The sequence below is a fragment of the Microtus pennsylvanicus genome, chromosome 2 (assembly GCF_037038515.1).
Source record: "Microtus pennsylvanicus isolate mMicPen1 chromosome 2, mMicPen1.hap1, whole genome shotgun sequence".
Classification (NCBI taxonomy): domain Eukaryota; kingdom Metazoa; phylum Chordata; class Mammalia; order Rodentia; family Cricetidae; genus Microtus; species Microtus pennsylvanicus.
Genome location: NC_134580.1, coordinates 10,960,120 through 10,982,235, shown reverse-complemented (window position 1 = coordinate 10,982,235; position 22,116 = coordinate 10,960,120). Strand labels below are relative to the sequence as shown.

The 22,116-nt window shown below is 47.4% G+C and overlaps 2 protein-coding genes across 2 annotated transcripts; one reads left to right on the top strand and one right to left on the bottom strand.

Annotated features, from left to right (window-relative positions):
* Positions 1 to 1,714: 1,714 nt before the first annotated feature.
* On the bottom strand, positions 1,715 to 10,594 carry LOC142842920 (uncharacterized). Its single transcript, XM_075959462.1, has 2 exons — positions 10,385 to 10,594; positions 1,715 to 6,046 (listed from the first exon to the last, which is right to left on the bottom strand). The coding sequence occupies exons 1-2, from the start codon at positions 10,592 to 10,594 to the stop codon at positions 1,715 to 1,717; spliced, it is 4,542 nt and encodes a 1,513-aa protein (XP_075815577.1).
* A 4,682-nt stretch (positions 10,595 to 15,276) lies between these two features.
* Snu13 (small nuclear ribonucleoprotein 13) lies at positions 15,277 to 21,652 on the top strand. The gene is made up of 3 exons (XM_075960102.1): positions 15,277 to 15,387; positions 18,522 to 18,642; positions 20,534 to 21,652. The coding sequence occupies exons 1-3, from the start codon at positions 15,385 to 15,387 to the stop codon at positions 20,794 to 20,796; spliced, it is 387 nt and encodes a 128-aa protein (XP_075816217.1). The 5' UTR covers positions 15,277 to 15,384; the 3' UTR covers positions 20,797 to 21,652.
* The last annotated feature ends 464 nt before the right edge of the window (positions 21,653 to 22,116 follow it).

Sequence of the window (22,116 nt, the reverse complement as noted above, 5' to 3'; positions counted from 1 at the left end):
TTTTCCCCACTTTTTTTTTTCGAGACAAGGTTTCTCTGTAGCTTTGGAGCCTGTCCTGGAACTAGCTCTCGTAGACTAGGCTGGCCTCAAACTCAGAGAGATCTGCCTGCCTCTGCCTCCCAAGTGCTAGAATTAAAGGCATGCGCCACCACCACCCACCTTTAAGTTGGAGGCATGCCCAGCTTTTAAAAGCTGCCTAGCACATGGGCACAGGGGGTTAGTGTGGCTATGGCATATGCAGGTGACGGGGCTCACACATGCCCGCAAAGGCTTAGCTGAGTCATACATGGGTCACACGGGGCCCTTTAACATACCTGGAGGCCATTAGGCACTTCTCTCTGAGGGCTTGTCTGCACATGCATGGCCCTAGAACCCTGAAGTATCAGTCTTATTGTGGCCGAAATCATAACACATATACTCCTGAGTATGGGGTCATCCATTAGAGTATGGTTGACCTACCAAGAACTACACCTTAAAGAAAACTGACTCTCCCCTTCCACAGAGACCATCAAGTCTGCAGGGCTCCCCAGGAGTGGAGGCTTCTTCACCCCTTCCCGCTCCATGCTAGGATGCTGACTGGCTTGATCTTGCACAGGTCTTGTGCAGGCGATCACAGGTGCTGTGAGTTTATGGGTGGAGCAGTTCTGCCAGGTCCAGAAGACACGGTTTCTCTCTGGTCCTCTTTTGCTGCCTCTTGCTGTCTGTCTGTCCCCTCATTCTCAATGGTTTCTCAGCCTTGACAGGACCTCAAAGGGATCTGGATAATAGCGTCTCATGCAGAGGATGACTCTACCCTCCAAACAACTGGAGCTGAGTACCAGGATTAGTTGGGAATGGGGCAAGACAAAGCCATGACACAGCTGCAATGCACTCTTCCATGAGGAGCTTGGAATGTGGGGGAGGGGCTAAGAAGGTTAGGATGGTGGAGGAGGTCCTTCTGTATTTGTGTTGCTTTCTTGGTTAATAAAGAGACTGCTTTGGGCCTGGTGATAGGGCAGAACTTAGGCAGGCAGGGAGACAGAACTGAATTCTGGGAGGAAGAAGAGAGAGAGAGAGAGAGAGAGAGAGAGAGAGAGAGAGAGAGAGAGAGAGAGAGAAGTCATGGAGCTGCCAGATCAGACATGCTAAATCTTTCCTGGTAAGCCACAACCTCATGCTGAACACAGATTTAAAAGAAATGGGTTAAATCAAGATGTGAGAGTTAGGCTGGGCGGTGGTGGTGCACGCCTTTAATCCCAGCACTCGGGAGGCAGAGGCAGGCGGATCTCTGTGAGTTCCGAGGCCAGCCTGCTCTACAAGAGCTAGTTCCAGGACAGGAACCAAAAGCTACAGAGAAACCCTGTCTCGAAAATTTCAAAAAAAAAAAAAAAGATGTGAGAGTTAGCCAATAGAGCTAATGACCAAGCAGTAATTTAATTAATACAGTTTCTGTGTGATTATTTCTGGTGTAAGCTAGTGGGCGGGATGGAACAAGGGGCCCGCTCCCTTCAATATTAGGGCTGGTAGTAGATGATACCGCATTGTCCTACACTCTGCTAGCCTTCAAAACTAGAGGACAGAAGTGGAATCCTGTCCCCAAAGAATCCCAAATCCCAAAAGAGAACAGTAGGACAACACACCAAAGCAGCCCTACAGAATCCAAATAACCAATTTATTAGAGGCCCTGGGACAAAGCAGATCACTCCCATGACTTCTCTGGCACGCCCTAAGGACTTCAGCCCGTGGCCTGCTTTTTAAGACCATGCCGTCTGAGAAAATATCTCAAGTACCTCACAAAACCAAACTTTTGTGAAACTGCTGGATTTGGGGGTGCCCCATTTGGGTTCCCAGGTGCCTCATGCTCCTCGTGGCTCTCCGTCTGGGGAGCAGTTACTCCTGCACAGCACTGTTCTGCTGACTCACGGCCCCTCTTCAAAGCAGTGGAGGCACTGGTGCCGTCTGCCCTTGTGTATGGGTCACTCACTTTGGAAAGCCGGGTAGGATTCCTCAGCGTAAGAAGGGAGGCTGAGCGCTGGGGCTTAGCCGGCTGTGGCGACCGTGGCATCTTGCTCAAGATTGTCATGCTCAGCCTGGCTGCGGCAGAGTGCACATTGTTCTGGAAGCTGGAGACACGTGCAGAAGAGGGGAAAGGCAGCTGCCAGGCCCCTCTGCCCTCTGCAGGTCCCATGCTTCTACTTCTCCAGCGTGGGGGCTGCGGGCATTTGAGTCTGGGGTGCTCAGAGGCTTCCCTTGGTGTGCATTCCTTCTTCCAGTGGCTGTGGCCCTCTGTACAGGGTAAGGCCCTCACCCTGCTGGAAGCCCTCTCTTCCACGTGGGAGACTCGAGGCCTGGCCATTTTTCTGCCCCTGCTGCTCTCAGTAGAAAGCTCTTGGACCTGCCCTGGGCCACACCAGCTCTTAGACTCTGCTGCTGGCCTGGGATTCCTCGGAGCAGGGATATTGGTCTTCAGGGCCTCCTCTTGGATCTGTGGTTCTCTTGCGCCTCCTGGTGGTCTGGTTCTCTTGGGTTTCTTAGGTGGCATGGAGCTGCCCCTTGGCTCTGACTTGGGTGGCCTACACTTCTCCAGAGCCTGGACTTGGGTAGAAAGTTTTGAGCTTTTTCTTTCAAGAACTGGACAGCTTTGAGAGCTGCCTCGAGACTCAGGGCCTAACGGGGATCCTTGGGGCTCACAATGCCGTTCCTGCTGCCTTTGGCGATCTTGGTTGGTGCGTACTCCAGGCAGCCTCACGCCAGCCCGAGGTAAAGAGCAAGATTCTAAGAAGTGAAAAAGCAAGTAAGACTCTAGGATTCGTCGAGGGAGGCCCCACCTCAGGTGTGCAATCCTCCTCTTCATAAGGGATTCCAGGAGCAGATGCTTGCTCTTCTTGAGGGCTGGCTCTTTGGGCAGAGCGGTGAGAACAACGGGTGCACTTGCCAGAGCTGGGGCAGCTTGGGAGACTTGGGGACACAGGAGGGAGGGAAAGACAGAGGATGCCTGAGGCTGTGGGTGAGGGTGCTGGCATGTCATGGATGCCTTTCCTGCATCCACCCGCTTGTCCCTTTCTTGTCTTTGAGATTCAGGTTGGGCCCCCTGGGAGCTTTCAGTGACCTGACCTCTGTGCTTCCAGGCAGGGGCTGTGCCCTGGCTACTTAGATGTTCTTCAGGACAGGGGACAGAGTCTACACCATTTCCACCTAATGGCTGCTTGTGCCTAAAAATGAGAGAAGCTGGCTGAACCAAGCTGTACTTCCTGCCCGTGGGTCCCACTGTCACAGAAGAGTCACCCTGGAGACTGGGCCTGACCGCATCCTTTCTTCTGACATGGCCCTTGCCTCCTCTCCTCCTCACTTGAGACTGTTGTTCAAAATCCTCAGCGCTGCATTTTCTCTGGGCCCCCACATCCTGGGTTTCTGCAGCAGCATCCGGACCCTTGCTCTGGATTCTTTGCCCCCATGTGTGAATGTTTCCATCAGTTTCATTACCTGACTGTCTCTGGTCCTGTCCCACCGAGGCGTGGGTCTCTGGGTCACCATCACCCGTGGAATTTTTCAAGTTTCTCTTCCCTTGATTTTGAATTTCTGCATCATCCCCGTCTCTGAGATTTTGCTGGGCCTTCCACTCAAACAAGCAGGTCTGTCCATTAGCTTCATTCAATACTCTCTGATTCTTTCCTCTGGCTCTCTGGATCTTTTTGCCTTCCTCGCCTCCAACCTCTCTCCAGTTTTTCTTCTCCAGCGCCCCATTTTCTGAAGCGTTCTCTCCTCTAGCCTGCTCCCAGCTCCTCCACCTGGTAGAACAGCTCCCTCCAGTTTCAGTCAACTGTCCCTGGTTCTCGCTTTCGGGTCTCTGGGTCTTTACATGATCATCTCCAGGTTCTCTCTGGTTTCTCTTCTCTGGAGCCTGCACTTCCGTTCCATCCTCACGTCCCACCTGCGTCTGGATATTTGACTCTGACGAATGGGTGTTTGTACCCATGTTACTCCCTAACCCGGTCTGGCTCTCTTTCGTGGCTGCCTTGGTCTCTGTACCTTCCTCTCCTCCAGCTCCTCGCGGGAGTCTCATTCCTTGTGTTAGAACATCTGCAGCATCCTCAGGCCCAGCCTTCTCTGCCTCCTTGTTCCCTGCTGTGTGGGTTGTATTATCAACATGATGACTTGATTTTTCTTCCCAGTTCTCTGCCTCTGGTATCTGCTTATTTACACTCTTGTTGTCTCGTGTCTGCTCCTGATTCTTCTGTTTGGGTATGTGAATCTTTTTATGAACTCCATTTCCTAACTGATCCCGATTTTCTTCCCCAAGTGTCTGGGGCCATGCTTCATCCTCGCCTTTAGCCCCTCTCGGGTCTCTCTCCCTTGGTGCCAGCTCATCCGTCCCATTTTCCTTTCCAGTCTTTCCCTCGTTCTTGCTCTCTACTGGACAAGGCTCAGTTTTACCTCCGCACTGACCCTGATTCTCAGCCTCAGGTGTCAGGCTCCCTGCCATGTATTCCCCTCCAACCTGATCCTGATTCCCCCAACACGATATCTTGAGTCCTCTGTCCATTGCAATCAGCACCAGGCTCTGGTTTCCCCAGCACGAAGCCTGGAGCACCACCCAGTCCTCTTCTTTTATTTCCTTGAGCTTCTTCAGCCCCACCCGAACTTCTTGTCTTGACAGATTCTGGTCCTCTTTTTTAAATACTTGGATCTGCTTGGCGTTTCCTCTCCATCCTTGCTTCTTCCCCGCTGGAGTCTGGATCTCATCCTGAGTTCTAATACATCCCTGTTTCTCGCACTGCAGGGCCTGTGTCTCTCCATTGTCCTGTTGTTTGACCTCTCTCAGGTTCTGCCTCCCAGATGTCTGGATTTTCACACCAACCTCACCTCCAGTCTCCTTGCTTCTTCCTTCCCCTGCCTCAGTTTCTGTCCCAGTATTCCCTCCAGTCTGGTCTTGTGTCCCCTGAGTTAGCATTTGGGAATTCTCACTCTTCCTACTTCCAGTCCAGCTCTGTGTTTCCGATCCTTGGTCCTGGGCCTCTGCCTCGTCCTCCCTACTAGCTTCTTTCTCATTCTTCTTTCCCCTTGCCAGAGTTTCCATAGCATCCTCCTTGTTCTCCCACTCTGGTGTCTGAGTTGCTATGTCAGTTTTACCTTGGAACTGTTCTTGATCCTCTCCCATAAGAGCCTGGGTAGAAGGATTCTTATCCCCAGGCTCCTTGGTTTTCTTCCATACTTCCTCAGTTTGTTCTCTATCTTTGGTTCCCATTTGGTCTTGCTTCTCCCGCCCTGGCATTGAGATCTCTCCATCAGTTTCCATGACTAGTCTCTGGTTTCCACACGCCAGGACCTTGGCCTTCTCCACTCCAAAGTCTACTGGGAGGAAGTCTCCAGATGCTTGTATTTCTGAAGCAACCTCCCTTCTGCTCTCTCTCTTTTTTGTGTATTGTGGAGTAGCTTCACTATAGTCTCTGTCTGCTGTCTGGGTTTTACCCTGTGGTTCTGGGGGATCTTGTGGGCTATCCAGAGACTTCTTGGTGGGCAGTTCCAATTGTTGGTTAAGAGGACCAGGCAGAAGCCCTCTGAGGCGGAACTTTGACCTCTGAACTAAAGGGAAGTTTAGAGGGGAGATGGCTAAAGCTGTGGAGGTGAGGTGGTACTTCATGTTAACAGGCTCTCCTGGCACCACCTTCTCCTGGGAGGGAGCCAGCAGCTGCTCCATTCTTTGGCACATGTCCAGGGAAGGGTGGGCCTGGCTATTGCTAGAAGACCAGGGGACCTGCCACACGTCCCAAGAATTGTCCCGAGGAAGAAGATGAGTGCTGCTTGGAAAGGAAGAGGTGCAAAGCATGGACTCAGAAGAGGTGTGGACAAACCAAGGCAGGTCTTGGCATGAGTTCTGTGGTGACAGTAGATACTGGGTGCCCCACTGTTGTCTGACATTCTTCCTGTATCCCCATCTCTGCTTCGGTGTCCATTGTCGGACAGGAACATCCAGGTCCCTGATTCTTCCAAGAGGAAAGAATTGGGGAACCATCCCAGAGAAAGCTTCGTGTCTGGCGGATGACACTGCCCATTTCTGCGGTGGCACCTGTAAAAGTGAGGACCGAGATCCTTACAGATCTGACTAAGTGTCCCATTACCCAGATGTAGGTGCTGGTGCTAAATGGGAGGCACTTCCCATAAGCAAACAGCATGTATTCACCCCAAAATACTGTGGGCTTTCTCTGAGCCAGGCACTGTTCTGTGTGGTGGGTACTAACGTGAATAAGATAAAGTCCATGCTGGGAACCATAATCTAGACATGGAGAAAACAATAAGCAAATACATAACTATCAGGCAAGGGGTGTGGCTCAATTCATAGAGTCTGTGCCGAGCATGGGAAGAATCCACTCCAATTATCTCTGCACTCACAAAGTAGACAAAGGAGGATCAGAAGTTCGGGGTCATCCTTGGCTACATAGCAAGTTAGAAGCCAGCCTGGGCCATATGAGACCCTTTCTTAAACAAAACAAAAATCAATGTTAGCACCCAGAAAAGACATTTGAATGGAAATAAATGCATAGGAGGGGCTGCAGTTAACTCCACTAGACAGAAGAGTCAAGGAAGGCCTCTCAGAGGAGGTGATATCTGTCTGGAAAACTGAATGAGGTTAGGGGCAAGCCAAGTGACACCAGAGTATGATAGGCAGAAAAGACATTAAGTGTAAAGACCCCGGGAAGAGAACAAGAAAGATTATGTCCGTAGGACAGCAAAGATGCTCAGTGAGGGCTTCCTGTTGTTCAATGGCACAGCACAATGCCTAGTGTGTGAGACCCTGAGTTCTGCCCCAGCGTTAAAATCAAGGAAAAAGGGAAGGAGCAGCCATGTGGTCAGAATGGAGCCAGCAACAAGGAGAACCCTGGAAGATGAGGCCAGAGATGGGTGCAGGCTAGACCCTATCAGGCCTTGGAATTGAGGCCAGGGTTTTGGTTTTGTTAGAAGGGAGTGAACTCACAGAAACCACGCTAGTGTTTTATGTAGCACAGAGTTTAGATCTGTTTTGAAGTCTCTCTGGCACACAAGCACAGTGTTGGACAGAAGGTCAGTGTAGAATGCATGTCCTGTGATTTCATATAGGTCTGCACTAGTAGCAGCTACAAGTCACATTGTGGGGTTCAGGGTGTCTTTTCAGCTCTGGAATTCGAACCCAGGATCTTCTAGTCCGGTCGGGGCTTTTTGTTTGTTTGTTTGTATTTTAGATTTTTGTGATAGGGTTTCTCTGTAGCTTTGGGGCCTGTCCTGGAATTCACTCTGTAAACCAGACTGGCCTCAAACACACAGAGATCCGCCTGCCTCTGCCTCCCGAGTGCTGGGATTAAAGGCATACGTCACCACCACCCAATTTAGTCTGGATTTTTGAAGAGTAGTTTTTTGTTTGTTTGCTTGCTTGCTTGCTTGCTTGGTGTGGAGTAAGAGGAGGCAAGGCTTGAAACAGAGTCTATTAATCCTCCTGATCTGCATCCTGGGTCCTGAGTGCTGGGATCACAGGTATAAACCACCATACCCAGTTTGCTTTTTTCTTTTTCTTTCGAGACAGGGTCTCTCTCTATAGCCCTGGCTGTCCTGGAACTTACTGTATGGACCAGGCTTTCCTTGAACTCACAGAGATGCCTGCCTCTGCCTCCTGAGTGCTGGGATTAAAGGTGTATGCACCATGCCCAGTCTCATGCCTGGTTTTCATTGCTAGTGTTTGAAGCCAAATGCTAATGGCCTTGTCAGAGGAGCAGGTGGTGATTGAAGTTCCAGGTGTCAGCCTCCCAGGAGGAAACTCTCTGGTGGGCCAATTTAGGCAAGGCCACGGGACTGCAGACCCTGGAATATCTTTTGCTTCTGCTGTGCCTTTACATGTTTGCTGTGGCTCTCTTTCTCTGGTGTCTAGCATGGTGTGTGTGGATGTGGGAAGATCTCCACTGCCTGTAATATAGTGTGTTCATCTCTTGGAACCATCCCGTTCTACCGGGCATTTTTATCTGGAGATTGTCAAGAAGATGACCCCTATCTAAACTGTACTGTCTAAATTGATAATAATAATGATAGCCTATACAGAGTTTTGATGAATAAAAATAAATACAAGAATATGTTTCACAGCTAAGGCCTATAAGTTCTACCTCAGGAGCTACTCAGGAGCCAGGCTGACTCAAATTCTCTTAATGCTGAAAAGAGGCAGTCATATGGCCAGGCAGTGGTGGCACACACCTTCAATCCCAGCATTCAGGAGGCAAAAACAGGCAAATCTCTGTGTTCACAGCCAGCCTGGTCTACAGAGCGAGTTCCAGGACAGGCTCCAAAGCTACAGAGAAACCCTATCTGAAAAAAAAAAAGAGTCTGTCATGAGCCAAAATAAAGCTTCAAAATAACTTCAGTTTAGAGCAGATACCTTGATAATGGTTTTAAGATAAATATCCTCAAGTCAGGCGGTGGTGGTGCACGCCTTTAATCCCAGCACTTGGGAGGCAGAGGCGGGCCAGCCTGGTCTACAAGAGCTAGTTCCAGGGGCTGGAGAGATGGCTCAGAGGTTAAGAGCACTGACTGCTCTTCCAGAGGTCCTGAGTTCAATTCCCAGCAACCACATGGTGGCTTACAGCCATCTATAATGAGACCTGGCGCCCCCTTCTGGCTTGCAGGCACACGTGGAAGGAATGCTATACACATAATATAATAAATAAATAAATATTTTAAAAAAAAAAGAGCTAGTTCCAGGACAGGCTCCAAGGCTACAGAGAAGCCCTTTCTCAAAAAACCAAAATAAATAAATAAAAATCCTCAGAAAACAAGCTAAAGTTCACAAGAACACATAGCTGAGCTGTCTGATTCATTAGGCTAGGGTAGGATCCAAAATACAACATACACCCTGATTGTGCTGGCTTTCCTTGCTAGGATTGGTTGATGACCAAAGGTGATGATTAATTCCTTATACCCATTTCTGCCCTCAATCTCCTGATATTAAAAAAAAAACTATTAAGAATGGATATGTACCCTAAAATTTTAAAGTAGAGCTGACTGATTCTTTTTCATATACAAAAACTTAGGTTTGCCTGGCGGTGGTGGCGCACGCCTTTAACCCAGCACTGGGGAGGCAGAGGCAGGCGGATCTCTGTGAGTTTGAGGCCAGCCTGGTCTACAAGAGCTAGTTCCAGGACAGGCACCAAAGCTACAGAGAAACCCTGCCTCGAAAAACCAAAAAAAAAAAAAAAAGAAAAGCTTAGGTTTGTGATTCCCTTAAGACTCCTTAAGTCTTTAAGACTTAATTCCTTTAAGACTCCTTTCAAGATGAGTAATCGAGCAATTGGCCCTTTCTTTGTAGCTTCAAAATGCAGCCTGCCAGTAAAAAAAAAAAAACTGACAAGAACACCTTGCTTGCCCGCACAATTAATCTATAACAAGTTGCTTGGGCATGAATGGATGTGGGTTCTTGTGGCAATTTGTTTTTCACCTGTAGTACATAAAATGTTTCATCACATAAGGGAGATGAAAAACATGGTTTTGCCTGTATTCGTTATAACCATTCACTTGAAAAACAGAACGTAACCACCTTGTTAAGTCCTATATTGCCTGAAAAACTCTGTTGGGTTATAGAAGCTGTAAAAAAAAAAAAGCATACAGTAGAAAGAGCAGAGGAAGAACAAGAGAGAACAGAGAATAAAGAAGGAAGCCATCAAGAGAGCGTGTGAATGTTTCTGTTCCTAAACCCCCTCAGATAGAAAAGTCTGTGGATTCCTCTCAAGGCCCTGTGCTGCTGGATGCTGGCCCCCCAGATAGCAGTAGCCAAGGCTTTATAACTGGCTAAATGTTCTCTCTCTCACTAAGCAACACTTCTTACTTGATGGCCTGTTTCTTTTCTTTCCTTTTATATCTTGCAAAACAGAGTTCCGTGACTCTGGCTGGCTGGGAACTAGATATGTAGACCAGGATGGCTTCAAACTTGGGACAGTCCCCACCTCTGCCTCCTGAATGTAGGGATTACAGGCTTGTACCAACCACCACACACACTAGCCCGTGTGTACATGCCATAGCATTGGCAGCAATCACCCTTACCCACTGAGCCATAATTACATGTACATAACTTTTTTAAAAGGAGAAAGGAAGGTACTCCAGGCAGACGCAGACAGCCATGGTTCAGAATTACATGCTGGCGGCTCTGCCCGGGTGCTGTAGAGTCATAGCTATGAGTGATAGATTCACAGAGGGTCCCTAAAACTTGCAAATGGATTGAGTGTATGGAGTGAGGAACAGAGGCGAATCTGGGGTGTCTCCTGGGTTGAAGGCTTAGATGTTGATTAACAGACCAGCCTAAGCTCTTTAGTTCATCTCTGATACACAAGACACAGAACAGGGTCCATGTAGCAAGTAACTAACAATTGTGATGCTAAGGAAGTGGCCCCTTTACCTTGGTGGCATTCTTCTTGCTGGTCCTGGAAACCCGGTACCAATACTGTTGGATCTGCCAGATCAGAAAGAGGCAGAAGACAATCAGATTACCACAACACCGGGGGTCCCTGCAGCTTTGATCCTCGGGTAGTAGGCCCCTTACTGGATCCCACTCAGGGCCATGGAATGGACCCACCACGGCACAGGCTCCCAGAAGTGGTAGCAACATGGCAAAGATTAGGTCAGGTAGATGGTGTTTTAGGGGAGTGGGAAGAAAACACTGGTGTGGCTGGCTCAGCCAGTTTGGGATGACGTACCCCTTACTTCATAGTACCTCTGTCGCTGAGGCCACCTCACAAAGGAGCCTGTCTGCCGCTGCACTTTCAGCTCTAGCTAGTTCTGGCTAGCAGGCTCTTGGGAGAGGAAACCTCTCCTGGCCAGACCAGACTAGGCTCAGACAGGAGCTCCAAGATGGAGTGTTATGCCTCCGTGTGGCCAAATGGCTAAACAGCGGGTTGGGTTCAAGTGAGACCTGCTCAGCTTTCCCTGACATTGGTACCAGAGCCTTCACCAAGGACAGTGAGGGAAATAGCATCCATAATCAGGGCCATAAACTGTGCCCAGGGAGGGACTGATAAATAGCTTAAGATGATCCCTTGGTAACAAAGACTAGACAGAGGACTTTGATCCCTTGGTCCCTCATGGAAGCAAAGACTAGACAGAAGACTTTGAACCTAAAGGAGCTAGTGGCATAATAAAAGCTTACCTCGTTGATGGGTAGTCGGGTGCATTTGGACAGAAGGAATAGCTTCTAATGTTCTACAGCATGGTGGGATAATTATGTTTGACAACACTTCATTGAATTTGTTTGTTTCTTGGTTTTGAGACAAGACCTTTCTATATACTCAGGCTATCCTCAAATTCACATTGATCCTCCTGCCTCGGACTGAGTACTGGGAATACAGGCATTTATTACCAGGTTCCATCATATCACACAAGGTGCTGAAGAACTTATCTCCAAATCACTCACTGTCGTCCTCTCTCCTCTCCTACTTTTGCTTTTCTGAGATTTCTGGCTTAGAAATCATTGTACAACCCAGGCTGACCTCAAATTCACAACAATCCTCCTGTCTCAGCTTCCTAAGTGGTGGCAATACAGGCACAAGCCACAAGGCCTTTACTTTATTAAATAAAACAAATTCCATTTCTAGAGTTAAAGGATACAAGAAGTGCTGGTTGGTGGTGGTGCATGCCTTTAATCCCAGCACTCAGGAGGCAGAGGCAGGCGGATCTCTGTGAGTTTGAGGCCAGTCTGGTCTACAAGAGCTAGCTCCAGGACTGGCTCCAAAGCAACACATAGAAACCCTGTCTCGAAAAAAAAAAAAAAAAGAATACAAGAAGCCTTTCTGCTCTGCTTTGTGGGTTTCTTACTTCTGGAACAGAGGCAGCCTTGAAGGAGTAGGGTCTAGGCAACAGTAAGGATGATGAAGTCATAACAAAACTGTCTAGAGAAAACTTGTTTGGCCTTGAGAAAAGAGAACTCAGGAGAGGAGGAAGGCTGAAATAGAACATACTGGGCATCTCCATGTTGCTCTGGCTTAAACCTTTCTGTACTCTGGAGTGAAGAGAATAAGTGTCATGTCAAGAGGCTGCCTGACATGAACAATCGAACGATGTAACTTGCCCAATCATGGAAAAATCTAGGTTCCTGGTAGCAAATAATCCATAGCAAACTAATTTCTTTGAACCCTCTCCAAAAGTTTAAAAAATAAACCTAAATCTTATATCAAGACTTTTCTCAACAAGACAAAACGGCAGCCTACAGAATGGGAAAAGATCTACTAACCCCACATCAGACAGAGGTCTGATCTTCAAAATATACAAAGAACTCAAGAAATTGGACACCAAAAGATCACATAATCCAATTTTAAAAATGGAGTACAGACCTAAACAGAGACCTCTCAACAGAGGAATCTAAAATGGCTGAAAGAGGGCTGGAGAGATGGCTCAGTGGTTAAGAGCATTGCCTGCTCTTCCAGAGGTCCTGAGTTCAATTCCCAGCAACCACATGGTGGCTCACAACCATCTGCAATGAGGTCTGGTGCCCTCTTCTGGCCTGCAGACATACACACAGACAGAATATTGTAAGCATAATAAATAAATAAATATTTACAAAAAATAAATAAAATAAAATGGCTGAAAGACACTTAAGGAAATGTTCAACATCCTTAGTCATCAGAGAAATGCAAATCAAAACAACTCTGAGATTCCATCTTACACCTGAAAGAATGGCCAAGATCAAAAACACTTATGCTGTTGTGGGGAAAAGGGAACACTTCTGCATTGCTGGTGGGAATGCAAGCTGGTACAACCCCTTTGGATGTCAGAGTGACTATTTCTCAGAAAATTAGGAAACAACCTTTCTCAAGACTCAGTAATACCACATTTGGGTATATATCCAAAGGATGCTCAATTGTGCCACAAGGACACGTGCTCAACTATGTTCATAGCAGCTTTGTTTGTCATAGCCATAACCTAGAAACAACCTAAATGCCCCTTGATCAAAGAATGGCTAAGAAAAATGTGGTACATTTACACAATAGAGTACTACACAGCAGAAAAAAATAATAACAGCTTGAATTTTGCAGGAAAATGGATGGAGCTAGAAAACATTACTTTGAGTGAGGTAATCCAGACACAGAAAGACAATTATCACATGTACTCACTCATAGGTGGTTTTTAAACATAAAGCAAAGATCTAATCTACATGGGAAGTAGAAAGTAGAAAAAGACAAGATCTCCTGAGTAAATTGGGAGCATGGGACCTTGAGAGAGGGTTGAAGAGGGAGGGGAGAGCCAGGGAGGGGAGCAGAGAAAAATGTAGAGCTCAATAAATATCAATAAAAAAAGACTTTTCTAATGCCATTGCTTTTAGACACTTTTCAGGAGCAATTGTCATGAGCTATTGCGGGTCATGATGCAATTACAGTTTATAACAATTGATAATTCAGATATCAACCCACCAGACAAATGGTTCTCTATTGGAGAAACCCTGAAAAGCAGGGCCTGCAGGGCCACTGACTCTGAAAACTGTTGCTTTAATCTGTAATTTCACATGTGCAATAACAGTTATGACTAGGCAGTGGTGGCACAGGCCCTTAATCCCAGCACTCAGGAGGCAGAGGCAGGTGGATATCCGTGAGTTCGAGGCTAGCTTGGTCTACAAGAGCTAGTTCCAGGGCACGCTCCAAAGCTACAGATAAACCCTGTCTCCAAAAACCTGGCTGTCCTATAACTAGCTCTGTAACCAGGCTGGCTTCGAGCTCAGAGATCCACCTGCCTCTGCCTCCCACATGCTGAGATTAAAGGTGTGCACCACCACCATCAGGCTATATTCACTCTTTTAAAAAAAGATTTCAGGAGCTGGAGAGATGGCTCAGAGGTTAAGAGCACTGGCTGCTCTTCCAGAGGTCCTGAGTTCAATTCCCAGCAAACACATGGTGGCTCACAACCATCTATAATGGGATCTGGTGCCTCTTCTGGCAGAACACTGTATACTTAATAAATAAAATCTTTAAAAAAAAAAGATTTCATGTGTATGGGTGTTTGCCCCAATGTAAGTCTGTGCATCACAGTCCTCACGGAGGCTAGAAGAGGGAGTTGGATCCCCCTGGAACTGGAGTCACCAAAGCTGTTAGTTGCTTTGTGGGTGCCAGGAATAGAATCAATACCCTACGGAAGACCACCCAGTGCATTTAACCAGTGATCCTTCTCTCCAGACTCGATAACTGTTCAACTCCTACAGGCAATTTGAATCTTTCTGGTTGCCTGACCTCCAGCAATGCTCAAGTAGCAACATATGTTGAAAATAACCCAGGCCAATAGCTAAAAATCTCAAGCTCTATGTTAGCGTTGCACTGTTTTCCTCGTGATGGTGGGCAGGCTTCCCTTCTCTCAGCATTTGTTCTCCATCTAGAAAAGTGAGACGCTATTTTGAATGGTTCTTAAAGATCTCCCCAGCTATCAGCTTCTCCACATTGAATTGGCTCCGAATGGTGTGGGCTGGGCTAGATCCAAAAGGTCCCAAATGTGTATGGCACCATGTTGGAAAAAAACGGGGGGCCTAGAGGATCACTGAGGACCTCGCAGGAGTAAATACTATACATTAATTTATCCTTTAATAATGGAGTTTTAGTGCGGCAATTAAGAGAGGGACAAGCACATGCCTTTAATCCCAGAGGCTGGCAGATCTCTGTCTTAACACTGAGGGGTTAGACAGGTGAGTTTTTATTTTTTCTTGTGGAGGAAGACAAGGTCTCATGTGGCTGAAGGCTGGCCTTGAACTCGCTATGTAACCGAAGCTGGCAACAAATGGATTCTCCTGCCTCACTTTTCACACGCTGGGATGACAGGCAAGCCACCACCTCCACCTCAGGCCTGAGAAGAGGATTTTCAAAAGGTACAGTATATGCTCAAAAATAAATAAATATCCAAGAAAAAGAAAATAAATAAATAAATAAATAAATAAATAAATAAATAAATAAATAAATAAATAAAAAGTCAGGCAATGGCTGGGTGGTGGTGGCCCACACCTTTAATCCCAGCACTTAGGAGGCAGAGGCAGGTGGATCTGAGTTCGAGGCCAGCCTGGACTACAGAGTGAGTGAAAGAACAGATGGGGCTACACAGACCATCTCGAAAAAAAAAGCAAGAAAAAAATGGCAATTATATGGTGACCCTTGAATCCCTTTGTATCGAACGTTTAATTCACAGTTTTGGCCGACAATTTACACTAAGTCGCTAAGGAAACCAGTAACACACGTTCCCTCACGCAAACGGATTTCGGCAATTGAGCAGGGTGGGTCGCGGGCCGGGGTGACGTCATTGCGCGCTCCGAGTGATATAACTTCCGCTTCCTCCCGCGCAGAAAGTTACTTCCGCTCGTCTTTCCGTGCGGCGCTTTCGGTCTGTCGGAGCTTGGCTGTTCTCGACCCGCGGCGAGGCCGGCGCACCGCAGCCATGGTGAGTGAGTGAGCGTGTGGGGCCGCCGGCGCGGGGAGCGGGGGACGCGGGCTTCTGCTCGCTCCGGCCGGTGGGAGGCGGAGCGCGTGCGCCATCTCGCCCGCCCGGCGATGGCCGACCTCCGGTTCCCGGGATAGAACTCGGGTCGCCGCGGCGTGGTCGCGGGCGGCTGAGTGGAGAACTCAGGCGGCGGGAGGCCCGGGACCGCCGTGGCCCGAGCCGCCTTGCAGCGGTGGGCGTGGCCAGAGGCCGGGCGCAGCGTGGGTAAATGATCGCCCCACGTGGGATGGCGGAGGGCTATGGAAACATCGACCTCCATTGCCTTTCGCTTATTCTTTTTCTTTTTAAAATAATCTCCAGAAGATGACGTGAAGTCACAGGTAGTCGACTGCTGCCCACCGGCTTCCCACGCCCTGGGGTTCAGGAGCGTGGCTCCGTGGGGTCTACATCTGCTGTCCTGTCGGGAACTAACCCGGTTTAGGGAATCCTGGGGCGGATTACGGTTTGTTTTTTTAGGGACTCAGTATGTAGCCCTGGAACTCGATACGTAGACCAGGCTGATCTCGAACTCCCAGATCCGTCTGACTCTGCCTCCGGATTAGAGGCGTGTGTCTTCACGCCCTCGCATTAAGGATTGATGGGGGGGGCGGGGGAGTCAAGGGAAATGTGGCGTGGCCTCCGCTGGTCGGTAAGACCGACACCTCAGAAGTCAGAGGTTCTGAGAGCCTCACGTGTGACGATAACGCTTCCTCGGCTCCGCTTGAATATTGTAGCGAGAGGAACCGGTTCCAGCTCGTGTTCCTGTCGTAACTAGTTGGGATCGGAACACAGTAAGGAGGAAAGAGTTTGGCCGAGCCCTTTCACGTCTCTAGTGAGATATTCATTCAGCCCTTTGGTTCTCTGCTTTGATAACGTTCGCGCCCCCGTCTGGTTTGAGAAAGCCTCTACGGCGGTGCTGAACCCTGGAAAAGTTTTGAGCTCCGGTGCACTCAGGTTGAACTTTGCATCGACTGTGAAATGGGCAGGAATTAGTTCTAAGACTTGCTGCGCGCGCACCTATCCCTCAAGGACGGTGCGTTCTAGCTTTGGACTCTAGATCCTCCTGCCTCAGCCTCCGGGGTGCTGGGATTACAGGTGTGTGCCGCCACACCAGAGCTAGTCAGTCATGCTTGGGCCTCGTGATTAGAAGCCGGGATGCTGTTGCCATGACAAGTGTACTGTCTACAGGAAACATTTAATACACAAAAGAATACGGTAGTGTGGTAAACAGCAAGCTTTTTATTACTGTGCGTAATTTTATGTGCCACTGTATACAACTAGCAACACGTCGATCAGTTTACAGATATTAAGAAGGTATTTTGCTGGAACTTTAAGGTGACTAGTGTCGCTGGCCATATTTCAGCCCCGTTAGCATTTTATGTGAGCAGGGTCTAATTGACTGAGGCATTATTAGGTTATGTATGGCTGTATTTGCTAAATGAAAATCATGCAAAGTCTGACTGTCAGGTATCAAAGGAGACCAAATTGATCAAGCTAGGGATTCAAGTTGACTAGCCTGGGCTGTATAGCAAGCCTTGTCTCAAAAAGGTGTGGGCTGAAAATACAGGTTAAGTTCTTGGTAGCATGCCCAAAGTCTTGAATTCAGTTGCCAGCACCTCAAAAACATGAAATTAAAGAGACCTAAACTTTTGGATTGTTGTCTAATATTTGAGAACTTGGAGTTCCGATTACTTGAAAGCATTATTTGATTGAGCCCAGGAATTCATGTCCATCCAACCTAGTTAAGTTTGTTTGGGGGAAAAAAACAAGTGAATGAATAAATCTGTGGAGGGGAAAATAATGAAAAATAGTAATAAACCTAAAGAGAGGAAAGAAACAGAACACCCCAGCAACCCAAAATGAAGATTAAACCCAGTATGTTAGTACTTAAAATATAGGGTCTAAATGTTCCAGCTCTGCATGCCCAAGAGTGCATTTGTCTCCAGAAACCCACCTGCCTCTGCCTCCGCCTCCTGAGTGTCGGGACTAAAGGCATACGGCCAAAACTCCTGACTTTTTCTTTCTTTCTTTTTTTTTTTTGGTTTTTCAAGACAGGGTTTCTCTGGTTTTGGAGCCTGTCCTGGAACTAGCTCTTGTAGACCAGGCTGGTCTGGCCTTTTCTCTTTTTTACTGCATTTGCTCACTGGTATGGATGTACATGTGGGATCAGTAGACAACTTGGGGAGGTTGTTTCTCTCCATCATGTGGGTTCTGGAATCATTCAAGTGGGAGGCAAGCACCATCTCACTAGCCCTGAATTTGTCAAAAGATAAAACCTTATTTTGTATATTTGAAAAATAAAATTAAGCCGGGCGGTGGTGGCGCACGCCTTTAATCCCAGCACTTGGGAGGCAGAGGCAGGCGGATCTCTGGGAGTTCGAGGCCAGCCTGGTCTACAAGAGCTAATTCCAGGACAGGCTCCAAAGCTACAGAGAAACCCTGTCTCGAAAAACCAAAAAAAATAATTAATTAATTAATTTAATTAAAGGTTATTTTAATGATCATTATAAGGAACTGTATATATTAATATCCTCATTGGCAAAGTTAATTTGAATAACTTGAATTTGATGCTCTGAACTGGGTGGTTGTGGTAAGGAAATCCTGACTTGGTGAGTTTGGTGATAGATGAGGTTATCTCCACAAAACATAGATGCAGAACCATAGGGGATGTTAGTTATCAGACTGCTAAAATAAAACTAGACAACCCGCTAAGGCTAAATAAAAGTATAGAAGTTGGTTTTTTAAGGATCTTTTTTCATTGGTATTGGTTTTGGTTTTTTGAGACAGGGTTTCTATGTGTTGTAACAGCCCTATGCTGGGGGTGTGTGATCACTCTTGCCCTTGGAGTCCAGAAGACAGCACGAGTGGTCAGGCCTGTATTAATAGACATGTGTCTGTACTTAGTTGGGTTCTTTGTTGAATCGCTAGGGGCTGTTTTTGAAGTTGAACATTGTCTGTCCCTAAAATATGGGGGGGGGGGGGAGGTATGCATGTGTCTATGTGTAAGGAGGGAACCAAGCTGGTTCTTGTCTTGGTTGTAGATAAATATTTTGTCATTTGTCTGAAATCCCTTTTGATTCTGTGTTTCCTTAAAGACAGAGGCTGATGTGAACCCGAAGGCCTATCCCCTCGCAGATGCCCACCTCACCAAGAAGCTGCTGGACCTTGTTCAGCAGTCGTGCAACTACAAGCAGCTTCGGAAAGGAGCCAATGAAGGTAAGACTCCAGGGTGACGGTGGGGTGCTGAGGCCTGTGTCCAGCGTTTCCAGTTTGGAAGAAAGACTGTTTTGTTTTCACTCTCCCTCACCCTTCTTCACTTTTGTTTTTAGTCTGTGGACATGAGTCTTGCTGTGTTCCCAGGGTGGCCTCAAAGTCCTCATACCTCGACCTCCTAAATAGTTGTGCTAACAATACACTCCAGACTGGGCAGTGGTGGTGCACGCCTTTAATCCCAGGCCTCGGAAGGCAGAGGCAGGCGGATGATCTCTTTTGAGACAGCTTGGTCTATGAAGTGAATTCCGAGATAGCCAGAACTGTTACACAGAGAAACCCTCTCTCGAAAAACCAATTCTTTACTGACCAATGAAAGATGTGTTGGGTAGTTAGGATGTAGAGTCATTACATTAGTTAATATTTTGCTATCTTTCTCTCTGAATATATAATTTATTTATTTTTATGGGGCCATTTGGAAGGCAGTTAAACTTTGTGTATAAAGTTGTACTCACTCTTTAGAACCATCAAAAGGAAAAGGATTTTAATGCTTTTTTTTTTCTTCCCCAGTATCTAGTGCTGTGAGGTGAATGTTTTGGTTTTTTTTTTTAAGATTTATTTATGCCAGGATGTGGTGGCACATGCCTTTAATCCCAGTACTCTGGAGGCAGAGGCCAGCGTGGTCTACAGAGTGAATTCCAGGACAGCCAAGGCTACACAGAGAAAAGCACTGTCTCGGAAAGAAAAGAAAGATTTATTATTATGTATGCAGTGTTCTGCCTGCATGTATGCCTGCAGGCCAGAAGAGGGCACCAGATCTCATCCTTATAAATGGTTGTAAGCTACCATGTGGTTGTTGGGAATTGAACTCAGAACCTTTGGAAGAGCAGGCAGTGCTGGTAACCACTGAGCCACCTCTCCAGCCCTGGGATGCATGGATTCCAATGGTTCTCAGAAACATTTTCCTTTTGTTTGTGGAGGAGGTGGTACAGGTAGGGACAGACTGAGGCTAGGGAGTTTTGTTGGTTGTTTGTTTGGGGGAGCCTCATGAACACAGACTAGCCTAACAAATTTACTCTGTAGCCAGCTGATCCTCCTGTCCCCACCTCTCAAGTGCTGGGATTACAAATACGTTCTACCATGCCTGGCTGTAGCTTGGTTTGGTGAGTGAGCATTTTTTCAGTGGACTAATTACATGCACCATGACATTTCTGCCCAGAGAAAATAAAACCAAATAATTTTCTGTGGTAGAGCTGATTTGTTTTTAAATACTATGCTTGAGATTTTAGGAGAACCCTGAAAAAATGAGAATCTTTTACCTATGTTGTGGCAGAAGGCAAAAATAAACCACTTTTGGGCCTGTTCTGTTGTATCCTCTTTTGGAGTTCACATAGTGAAGGAAGGTGTGTCCTGTGTCTGCAAGGCAGCAGTGCTGTGACGAGACTTAGTGTGTAGTAGGGACAGAGCACTGAGGCCTTGGTGACCAGTTCAAACTATAGAAGCATTACTTCTCGCCGGTCGATCTTTATGCTGAGTGGGTGAGGAAGACATTAAGGATTAAGCAACTGGCTAGCATTTGAGTGCCTTATCACAGGGCTGCTCCAGCCAGAAAATTGCTCCCCCCCTCCCCCCCCCCCCGCCTCGTCCCCTTTTTGAGGCAGGGTCTCACTATGTAGTTTTGGCTATCCTGGAACTCAATGTGTAGACCAGACCAGGCTGGCCTCAAATTCAGAGATCTGCCTCCCTATTGCTGAGATTAAAGGTGTGTGCCACCTTGCCTGACTTGTTCCTAAGCATTTTGTCTGCTTCCTTGTACCTGTCACTTGTTCTTTGCGTTGCTGTGGCTGCTCTGCCCACGTCCCATGTTATCTGTTGATTTCATGTCCTGTCTCAACAGCCACCAAAACCCTCAACAGAGGCATCTCTGAGTTTATTGTGATGGCAGCAGACGCTGAGCCCTTGGAGATCATCCTGCACCTCCCACTGCTGTGTGAAGACAAGAATGTCCCCTATGTATTTGTGCGCTCCAAGCAGGCTCTAGGACGGGCCTGTGGGGTCTCCAGACCTGTCATCGCTTGTTCAGTTACCATCAAAGAAGGCTCTCAGCTGAAGCAGCAGATCCAGTCCATCCAGCAGTCTATTGAAAGGCTCCTGGTGTAGGCCTGTGGCTCTGCCCTTCCTGTCTGCTCCCACCCTACTCTGTATCATACCGTCTGTTAGCATGTAGTGTTTTCAGCCAGTTTCTATTATAAATATTGTACTACATCTGGTTTTTGTATTTTATAGTCTTACAGGGTTGTTCTGTCCCATCTCTCCACCCTCTCCTACCATTTTTAATCTGTTTCACTTACACTAAGCGAAATGATATCTAAGGCAGGTGAGAGGCAGAACGGCACAATTTAACAGTGGGAAGAACCAGGAAACACCTAAGCCAAGGATAGTGTCTGCTTCCATTGCAAACTCACTCCTCTGTGCAGAACAAGATGACAGTAACACTCGTCCCTTGCGCCTTTGCATAGGAGATCTCCATATATGCTACCATGACTGAAGAGCTTTCAGCAGCCCCTCCCACCCACCGTCATTTGAAGAGAAAGTCTGATAATGTTAAGCTTACGTCCAAGTGCCATTTATTAATGTTGTGTTTTTGATATGTGTAACCTTCTATTCTCACCCCATTCCCTACTGAGGGTATCAAGGCAGTAACAATTCAAAGGGATGGTCTGCAGACTCCTAGGCGGCCTGAGTTTGACTGCCTGGATCTTGAAGAGTAACAAGGACAGAATAGTTGGAATAAAGAATACCGGGGCTGGAACTCAGAGCAGAGACAATGCTGTCAGGGACATTCTGCCCTTCGTTGAATGGGGATTTCTTGTGGGGCTGTTTGACACCCACTTTGAGAGCCCTATCCCTTTCCTCCCTCAACATGGGTCAAATGTATTCTCTGTCACATGAAGAGCGAAAATAATGTTGTTCATTCTTGAGCATCCTAATAAATATGTTCATATTACATTTTAAATGTGGCAGCGGTGCCTGATTTGGGGTTTTATCAGCTAATATCTGAAAATGAAACGCTTAGCATTTCTAGGGCAGTTGTGACACTGGTAGGGAAACATTGAGATGTTCCGGGTGCGTAGACCAGACTGGCCTGAATTCTTAAGAGATCTCCCGCCTCCACCTCCCGTGTTGTAATTACAGGTATGCACTACACCCTTGCTTTATTGGATTTTGATATGTGTGTTGGCGTTGGAGATGAAGCCCAGGGCTTCCGAGGTACTCTACTACTGTTCCGAGCCCAGCTGTTGTTTCACTTGGTGCTAAGCAGCAAGCACACACCTACCACTGAACTATATCTCCAGCCTTAACTCTTCACTGAGAGGCCATGAAAAGCCAAGCGATGATGCACACACCTTTAATCCCAGCATGCTGGACACAGTGGCAGGCCTGGTCTACACAGAAACCCTGTCTGTCTGAAGGAAAAGA

Excerpts from the sequence above, each read along its gene's own strand:
- LOC142842920 (XM_075959462.1), bottom strand. The coding sequence starts at position 10,594 with ATGTTGCTACCACTTCTGGGAGCCTGTGCCGTGGTGGGTCCATTCCAT. Across the intron at positions 6,047-10,384 it reads GCAAGAAGAATGCCACCAAG|GTGCCACCGCAGAAATGGGC; the intron begins GTAAAGGGGCCA and ends TCACTTTTACAG.
- Snu13 (XM_075960102.1), top strand. Across the intron at positions 18,643-20,533 it reads TCGGAAAGGAGCCAATGAAG|CCACCAAAACCCTCAACAGA; the intron begins GTAAGACTCCAG and ends CTGTCTCAACAG.